The 8,992-nt window shown below is 34.6% G+C and overlaps 2 protein-coding genes across 4 annotated transcripts in view; one reads left to right on the forward strand and one right to left on the reverse strand.

Moving 5' to 3' along the window:
• The window catches only part of itga6l (integrin, alpha 6, like), a 13,076-nt gene extending 7,043 nt beyond the window's left edge, over positions 1-6,033 (forward strand). The window contains exons 9-25 of the mRNA XM_016477094.1: positions 215-342; positions 552-641; positions 730-794; positions 980-1,131; positions 1,216-1,359; positions 1,457-1,572; positions 1,899-2,055; positions 2,605-2,688; positions 2,796-2,875; positions 3,053-3,127; positions 3,518-3,620; positions 3,929-4,105; positions 4,260-4,367; positions 4,489-4,599; positions 5,487-5,585; positions 5,688-5,813; positions 5,952-6,033. Of these exons, the coding sequence (XP_016332580.1) occupies positions 215-342; positions 552-641; positions 730-794; positions 980-1,131; positions 1,216-1,359; positions 1,457-1,572; positions 1,899-2,055; positions 2,605-2,688; positions 2,796-2,875; positions 3,053-3,127; positions 3,518-3,620; positions 3,929-4,105; positions 4,260-4,367; positions 4,489-4,599; positions 5,487-5,585; positions 5,688-5,813; positions 5,952-6,002 (1,866 nt within the window). The 3' untranslated portion in view covers positions 6,003-6,033. The remainder of the gene's footprint in view (positions 1-214; positions 343-551; positions 642-729; positions 795-979; positions 1,132-1,215; positions 1,360-1,456; positions 1,573-1,898; positions 2,056-2,604; positions 2,689-2,795; positions 2,876-3,052; positions 3,128-3,517; positions 3,621-3,928; positions 4,106-4,259; positions 4,368-4,488; positions 4,600-5,486; positions 5,586-5,687; positions 5,814-5,951) is intronic.
• A 348-nt stretch (positions 6,034-6,381) lies between these two features.
• chrnb3b (cholinergic receptor nicotinic beta 3 subunit b) overlaps positions 6,382-8,992 on the reverse strand; it is a 5,938-nt gene continuing 3,327 nt past the window's right edge. For all 3 annotated transcript variants that reach the window (XM_016477092.1, XM_016477093.1, XM_016477090.1), the window contains 3 exons: positions 8,613-8,722; positions 7,647-8,523; positions 6,382-6,552 (listed from right to left, as the gene is read on the reverse strand). In XM_016477092.1, the coding sequence (XP_016332578.1) occupies positions 6,406-6,552; positions 7,647-8,523; positions 8,613-8,722 (1,134 nt within the window). In that variant the 3' untranslated portion in view covers positions 6,382-6,405. The remainder of the gene's footprint in view (positions 6,553-7,646; positions 8,524-8,612; positions 8,723-8,992) is intronic.

Raw genomic sequence — 8,992 nt, forward strand, 5'->3', positions numbered from 1 at the left:
AGTTAAAAAAAAAATTTTGAATATATTTATAAATAATATATATATATATATATATATATAATGACCAAATAAAATGTCAAAATATGTGAAAATGTATTATATTATATTATATTATTACTCCCAGAATGAATCATTATGGAGATCTTTTATGCCAATTTGCATTTGAAACTCAAAATTTTTTCAAAGTGACTGTTGAAACCGTCTCTGTTTATAGATTTTAGATGCTGGAGACCCTAGTATCAAATCGTTTGGTTATTCTTTGGCTGGAAACATGGATATAGATGATAATGGCTATCCAGACCTTGCTGTGGGTTCACTTTCAGATAGTGTGCAAGTTTATAGGTTAGATGTTTCCTACATTCATAAAATCATAGATTCAAGGTTGATCAGATGTTTTGCATTCATATAATTCCTACGAAGTGATAGAATAACCAGACACACCACACATTATAAAAATACTTTCATTAAATATCATTTTGTAGGATCTGAACATTTCAGAATACTAAATTATTTATTTATATTTTAATATTTCTTCTATTTCTTTTTTTAAGGAGTAAACCAGTGGTAAACATAGAAAAGACCTTAACATTAACACCGAATAGTATTGATTTCAAGGCTCAGGACTGCAAGAGATATTCATGGTGAGATAACAACAAATTATATCTATCTATCTATCTATCAAAATTATTTTGTTTTTAATTTTTTTCTTTTATTTTAATGCATTTTTAGCGATATTACAGCTCAGTCCTGCTTCACTTATACTGCCCAGACACCTACATACAATCACAAACTGAGTGAGTCCATTCCTTGTTCACCATACCACATGCTTAGATATCAAAACAAAAATTAATGTCCCAGAGCAGTCTTTATGAGTCATCCCAAATGGGTGTGTTGGATTAGTTATAAAATAACTTGTCAGAGCAATTTCTTTGAACTTTCTGTAACATTTGAATCGCATCTGATAGTCACCTTTCTGCAGGGATCAAGTACACGCTAAAAGCTGATACATTGCGGATAGAGAGGGGTCTTCGTTCACGAGTGGTCTTTGTGAATTCTGAGGCTGCCCAGGGATCCCGGGAACTGTCTGTCCAAGTCAAACAAGAGTGTATCCAGACCAAGCTCAGGCTGCTGGTACTATCAACTCACACTCTGATTTGCTGGTTTTAAGAATTGCAAGTGAGAATTCATGATGAAAACCATTTTATTGTGTCTTAGGGAGATATCCAGGATAAGCTAACCAGCATTTTCATCAGCCTGTCTGTTTCTTTGCCATCTAACAATCCGAAACAGACAGTCAGAAACCTCCCTGGCTTAGAGCCAGTTCTGAATGCTCTGCAAGAAAATGCAACCAAAGCAGAGGTAAATTGCAAAATCTACCATAACACTTGTTGTATTGCTTTAATATTTACCGGTCTCAAACTTGGATTTCTTTGTCACGTAATATTTTGTCTCCCAGGTCACCTTTAGAAATGCCGGCTGTGGAAGTGACAACATCTGTCAGAGTAACCTGCAGCTCGAGTATAGGTTCTGCACCAAAGACCAACAACAAGACAAATGTGACCCTCTAGCCATGTAAAACCATTGTCTATGTGGCTTGTGCATGATTTAGGACTGGTGTTTTTTCAATAGCTCAAAAATTGCACATGATTGATACTTGGCATGAAGTTTGTATAAAGCTAGTGTTTTGTTGCTGTAACTGCAAAACATGTACTGACAAAATGTGGACCTATGAGTTTTAATATCTCAGGGGCAATAATCAAGTAATAATCACATTATGTGGGAATTACGCAATACACTGCATATTAGCTACATATTTGGCACATTTTGTAATATAGACTTTAAAAGAAAAAAACCTTCCTTGGCATTCCTGAATTTGGCTGTATCTTTGTGTGTTGAAGGGAAAATGATATTCCTGTCATTTCTCCTGGTGATAAGAATGTTGCCCTGGAGGTCACTGTAACCAACATAGGTGGAGATGATGCACACCAGAGCCAACTTTCTGTGGCGTTTCCAGAATTTCTCCAGCTATCATCAGTCGAGCCGAAGAAGAGTAGTGTGAGTGTCCCATTTTACTGAAAACACATTTCTGTGTAATTCTTGACAAGTTTGTATCAAAAAGCCTGACTATGTTTTGTTTTTTACCATAATGCAGTCACATTTGTATAACGCTCTGTTGCATCTGTTTGGAAGTACTGTCATATTCAGGCCTAGACTTGTACTCTCAAAAAATAGTCTCAAGTTGTGTGTAAAGTATTCCCTACTGTCCTCAATTAAACTGTATGAACTAGAAAGTTTCAGATAGCTAGTGGTGCATGTTAGCATGCTAAATAAAAGTTAATTAATTGTTTTGGTTCTTACACATTGTAAACCTTGCAGACTTGTAATTACCAGTATTACTGTCTTAAAATATTGTCCAACAATACAGCATATTTATCATTTTGTCTATTTTATTCACTAAACAATGACTGAGCAAAGTGAAGCTAACAAAACATGTTATTTCATCGAAAGAACTCTTAAATTAAGTGTTTTAGTGTACATTCGTTCAGATTTTACATATACGTAGGTGGTGTTTTCAAATACCTTTTGTCTTTTATCATGGTGCAGGAAGCTCAGGTGCAGTGTAACCCAAATGAAAATAAAACACAGGCTGACTGCCAACTTGGAAATCCTTTTAAAAGAGACTCAAAGGTATGAAAAGTAATACAAATTTTACTCAGACCATCAAGCACATTTTCAATCTAAAATCAGATCTGTCAGCCTCCTAATTCATGTTCTTTTCTTTTCAACACTTTCAGGTTTCATTCTTCCTGATACTTAACACAGAAAGGCTTTCCTTGAGAGTAACAAGCGCTAATGTGACTATGTTGCTAAAAACGTAAGAAGACTCTAGCTGTGATGATATCTTACCTCTAGTCTAACAATTAATCAACATAATACTTAATAGAAGTAGTATAAAGGTTTATAGTATGAAGAACTTTAAAAGCTAATGGGTTTGGAAGTTTAAATCTTTTACTATTTTTGTAATAAACGTTTGTTTGTTTTTTGGCAATAGGATCAGCATTCAAAATATTCCAGAAGTCGTTGCAGAAGCAAAAATTATCTTTGAACTGCATCTGAAAATCGCTGGGTAAGTCTTGTTAATTGTTAACCAAAAATGTTTTTTGAAGGAAATTAATACTTTTATTTACCAAGGACACATTAAATTGTCAAAAGTAACAGTAATGACATTTGTTTATTTCAAATAAATGCTGTTCTTTTGAACTTTCTGTTCATCAACGATGAATATTGTTTTCAATATTGATAATAATATGTTTAAAATATAAAAAAAAAAATATATTTTCTTTTTTGGTCAAATTAATGTAGCCTAGGTGAGGTCATGAGAGATCTTTCAAAAACATTTTTAAAATCTTACTGAACGGTAGTGTTCAAGCATTAATGTGGATTCTGCAATGCTTGTGACTGAATGAAAATACTGCTATTCTCTGAATAACAGAATGCTTGTTTTTTGTCTTTGTAGTCTTGCTAAACCTTCCCAATTATTCTTTGGAGGAGAAGTAAAAGATTTGAAAGCAATGAAATCAGAAAATGATATCGGCTCTTTGGTCCAATATGAGTTCAGGGTTGGTGTTTCAGTCTCCTTAAAGCTACAATAATAAATTACTATGCTTTATTATTCATTATCATTAGCCATAATTCAATCTGGTTTAAGCTCTTTCAATTTCTAGACATAACAAATTAATGATTATAATAATATTTTGCAGATAGTAGCCTATGTATTAGCATATTTATACCTCAGCAGCTTGTCACAGAGAGAGGTAGTGCATCTCTGTCTGTGAATGTACAGTATTTGGCCGTATATTTTATTTACATAAAGAGTCCAGTATAATTAAAATCCTGTTGATTTTGTGCAAATGTTCTTCTGTGTCAGATCATTAACGTTGGTCGGCCTCTGAAGTCCTTCGGTTCTGTTGTGCTGAACATTCAGTGGCCAAATGCAACCAAGGAGGGAAAACGGCTCCTGTACCTTGTGCAGATCAAGGATCATCGAAAAAATATTATTCACTGCATGCCAGCAGATGCAATCAACCCACTCCGATTTACCAAGGTAGTTCCTTCATGAGATATAAAGTCAAATAATGATCATTTAATAACTTCAGCTGTCACTGGTTCTACTTTGCAGCTCTCTGTATTTGATATATGATCAATCTCTTCTGGCATTGTTGGAGAGGTCCCTAATGTTTCCCATGCTCACTCTTTAGGCGTCATCCAGAGGACGGCGGGAAGTAGAGCATGAATCAGGCCTGAAGGCTCTTGCCTCTATTGATTTTTTTCCCTCTTTGGGCAACAAAAGAAAGTATAAAACCCTGGTAACTTTTTCTTTTCACTACTATCACTAGTTATACTAGTGTCTTTAAAATGTATATCAAAGGTTTTAAGGTACTTAAGTTTGTCATAAATGTTTTTCTACCTTTCACGTTGCCACCCCAGACATGTGCTGATGACTTAAGATGTGTGGAGATAAAGTGCCCTCTTGAGGCAGTGGACAGCACTACAGCCGTTGTTCTTCATGCACGCTTATGGAACAATACTTTTCTTGAGGTACAGTTGCTGCACTTTGCTCTGCACTGTAACATTTAATGAATTGACTAAAATATTAATGAAAGCTCATTAATGTTAGTTGAAAGTTCAACCCAACTGATTATATTAAGCAGAACTCAAACTGAAAGGGTTACTAGAATGTTTGATATTTTCCATTTAATTTTAAAGTCATTTGGTCTACACACCAAAAATGTTTTTGCTGCTAGCTCAATCTATGTTGATTAATGCAGCAATAGTCCTCAACATTTGAAATTTATGGTAGCAATATGAAGTGTTATTGCCAAATTATAATTAACTATAAGAGATTTTGAATTAATAAAGTTACAGGGTTTTTTTTACCTTGAATAGTTTGTCAAATGCTTTTTTTTATTCATGTATGTGATTTTTGTTAGAGGACTCAAATTAAATAAGTTCACACTGATTTACATTAAAGGGATAGTTAACCCAAAAATGAAAGACTCAACATTTACTCAGCATCAGGTTTTTTTCAAGTGGGTTGTCAGTCACTTTTCTCAGATTCTTATGTATCTATCTCTCTGGCCATATTAAGGAAGTAAACACAACATAAAAAGTAAAAACAATAAAACATAACGGAGTAAGACGAGCAGCCAACACACCACCGTGCACCATCTGGTTCCAATTGTTCCTTCTATATCGATTTTTTCACTTTTACTTTTTTGTTAAAGGAATGAAATAAGTTCACAGTTTTTATCTTTTACATTTTTGTCAGTCCTCTTAGTTTTTTTTTTTTTAAGAGGACTCAAATGAAATGTTTACTCTTTTTTTTATTTAAATGGTTTGCTTTGTCTATTGCCTTTTCTTGAGATTGGATACCATTTTGGGTATAACAGTGTGAGCATATTGACAAGATGTTTTTTTCTTTACAGGAGTATAGTTCATTGAACTATTTGGATATTGTACTGGATGCGTTTTTGACTCTTAATGCGACTCAGGAGAATATTGGGATGCAGCCATCCAATGATAAGGTTAAGTGTCCTGTAGATTAGCACTCATTTATACCATTTTTTATTTGATTGTGCAATGTTTAGACGAAGCTAACTGAAATAATATTTCTTTGACTAATATAGGTGAAGCTAACGGTTTTTCGTGAAAGAAAGCCTGCTTTGCTCAGTCGAGTCCCATGGTGGGTCATTCTACTCAGCATATTGACTGCACTGTTTTTACTGGGTCTTCTCTTCTACCTGTTAAAGAAGGTAATGTGACACTCACCATCTCTACCTTAATTTTAATATTTGGTTTACCAGTGTAGAAAGTGAAGTTGCATGTGTTTGCAAACAGAGTATATTCATTTGCTGATTTTTGACTTAATTGTATTGTTTTTTGCTCCTCAGTTTGAATGCTTGAATTGTGGAATGTGCCCTAAAGAAAAGAAGGTATACTAAGAATAAGGGCAGGAACATATGACAGCCAGAGTTGTGTCTTCTCAGGAAGATGGACAAAACAGTTTTCTGATTCTGTGGAGATTTTATTTTTTCTTGCACAGGTCAAAAAAGTTTTTTTTTTTCCTTTTTTATGTTGTCTGTAAATACAGTTTTGAGAATTAATAACTAAATAATCTACAAGCAAAAAGTTGTAAACATGTATCACTAAGGACAAATGATGCTACTCTGCTTACATCACATCTGATTAACATTGTCATCTTACAATGTTAATCATACATCCCAGTATTTAATGCAGTGAAAGAACAAATTACATTTACATAGTAATGTGCACTGTCTGTAATGTTGGTGGTAGAGTAAAATTTCCTTTTGCGATGTGATGTATTTGACTGAAATGACTCGAGTGTCACGGAGAAGGAGGCGGAGGTGTGTGCAGGAACATCTTGAGGGCAGGTGTAAAGATGAGGATGGTGCCGAGCACAGAGACTGTGAGGAAGGCCCAGAGAAAAATCCTGTCCAACACCTGAGCCACAAACTTCCAGTCCTGAACTACCTGGAAGAGAGAAGGAATGTTCATTATCATTATCATAACTATCATGACTGGCATCTTCATCATCAAATAACAGTTAACACTAAAAAAGTAATTAGTGCTAATAAACATAGTTTTTATTCCTTTCTTTATTCTTAACATCAACAGTGTGCTTGAGCAACCTTATTACTGTAAAACATCATTAAATATATAGTAAAATAACAGATTCTGGCCAAAATATATTTCAAATATATGCAAATATAAATATAAAATATTTTTCCAAATTTAAAAAAAAAAATGTTTTTTTTTTATTTAAACCTTCACATTTCTATATTACATATATTCTATATTTGTATAAATGTTCTATATATTACAGAATTTACTGAAAGGGAAAGACAATGCTTTTCAAAAATGTTAAATCTAAAACATTTACAAACTTAAAATTTTAAAGTACATTTTGGGTTGGGTAAAATATATATTTAACATATTTTAAAATGCGGATTTTTAAAAATATATTTTGGAAAAATAAATATATATATACACCATTGTTTACTGTTACTATTTTTATGTTTTCAAAAGACTTTGCTTATGTTCACCAAGGCTGTATTTTTTAAATAAAAATACAGTAAAAGCAGTAATACTGTAAAAATCATTTTATTACTATAAATAAATAAAAACTTATATATTGTAACATTTTATTTATTCCTGTGATGGCAAAATTAAATTTTCAACAGCAATTACTCCAGTCTTCAGTGTCACATGATCCTTAATAAATCATTCTAATATGATTATTTGCTTCTCAAGAAACATTTCTTATTATCATCAATGCTGAAAATAGTTATGCTGCCTAATACTTTTATTGAAATCTATGAAACATTTTTTTGATAATAGCTAGATCAAAAGTGCAGCATTTATTTGAAATAGTAAACAATTTGTTTCAAAAGGTTTCTCACTTTTGAACAAATGAATGCATCATTTATAAAAATAAAAATAAAGTATTTTAAACGACCTTAAACTTTAGTGTATGTCTAAAGATAGTTTCATTTTTTATTTATATATGCAGTCATTCGTTAGAAACTTTCCTTTACCTTCATCTCAAGACATCTTCAAGCCCTTACCTCCCTAATAAAATGCTCCTTCTTAATGTGGCGCGAGATGTAGCGAACCGAGTTGGTAGCCTGCTCCAGCATATTAATCAGAGCTTGACCTTCTCCTTCAGGACCAGGTGGCCCTTTCTTGTTCCTGGGCTTAAGGTCAGGGCTGTGAGGCTCAAGGTCTGGGTAATGATGGCGGTCCGTGTTTCCCCTCATGCAGAGCAAATGAGGCAGCCGCTGGAGAAACAGCGAACGCACCCACGGAGACATGGGATGGTAAGTAGCTGAAGAGCGATGGTGGACGTTGATCACAAAAACCGTCACGATGATGGAAAGAGTGACAAAAATCATGATAAAAAGCAGGTACTCTCCAATCAGCGGGATAACCTTGGAGGAAGAAGGGATGATCTCCTCGATGACGAGAAGGAACACAGTGAGGGACACCAGGACGGAGGTGGAGAGAGAGACTTTTTCCCCTTCATCAGAGGGCAGGTAGAAGACCAGCACTGTTAGGAAGGACAGGCCCAGGCAGGGAATAATGAGGAAGAGTGTGTAGAAGAGAGGAAGACGTTTCAGGATGAACGAGTACGTGATGTAGGGGTAGGAGAGGAGGCCGTCTCGCCGACTGCCTTTGACCCCAGTGGCACTGAGAATCTCCCACTCGCCATTATCAAAGAAGTCGCTTCGGTCCACCTGCTGGTTGATGAGGACCAGTTTGACCATGTTTCCATCATACGTCCAAGAGCCAAACTTCATAGAGCAGTTCTGGCGATCGAATGGGAAAAAGGTCACGTCCATGGTGCAGGCGGACTTGTAGCTGGCAGGAGGCGTCCATGTGATCATACCGTTGTACCGTACGATGGCTTTGGTCATAAGTGAGCCTTCAAAACGTCCATCGGCACTAAAAGTGGCCAGGATAACATATATTAATGTCTTAATATTCCATAATGAGTCATTATTGTTATTTCCACACAAATGGCACAAACTTACTTCTCATATAAAACAATATCTGGGAGCCAGATGCTCTCTGACGGGACTCTTATAGAGGTGATGCCACCATAATTCTCAGGGTTCCATCGCAGTTTATAATCTAGCCATTCCTTAAAAAAAGAATAATTTTGAGTTCATTATAACAAAAAAAATTAAGGGTTTAACTACTTTATTGTCAGTCAGGTAGCATTCAAAAAGAACTGCTAATTTTGTCTTCTGCACTAATCAGTGTTATTTTAGTATCATTGAGATACTATTATAGTTTTTATTCATATTTGAATTTTTTATTCTTATATCATTGTTTTCATTTAAATTGTATCCAAATCCAAATGAGGACAATAGAAGCAATCAAAACCAACAAAAGAGCAATAGTCTCAGTA

The sequence above is a fragment of the Sinocyclocheilus anshuiensis genome, unplaced genomic scaffold (assembly GCF_001515605.1).
Source record: "Sinocyclocheilus anshuiensis isolate Anshui unplaced genomic scaffold, SAMN03320099.WGS_v1.1 scaffold20, whole genome shotgun sequence".
In the NCBI taxonomy this organism is placed as follows: Eukaryota; Metazoa; Chordata; class Actinopteri; order Cypriniformes; family Cyprinidae; genus Sinocyclocheilus; species Sinocyclocheilus anshuiensis.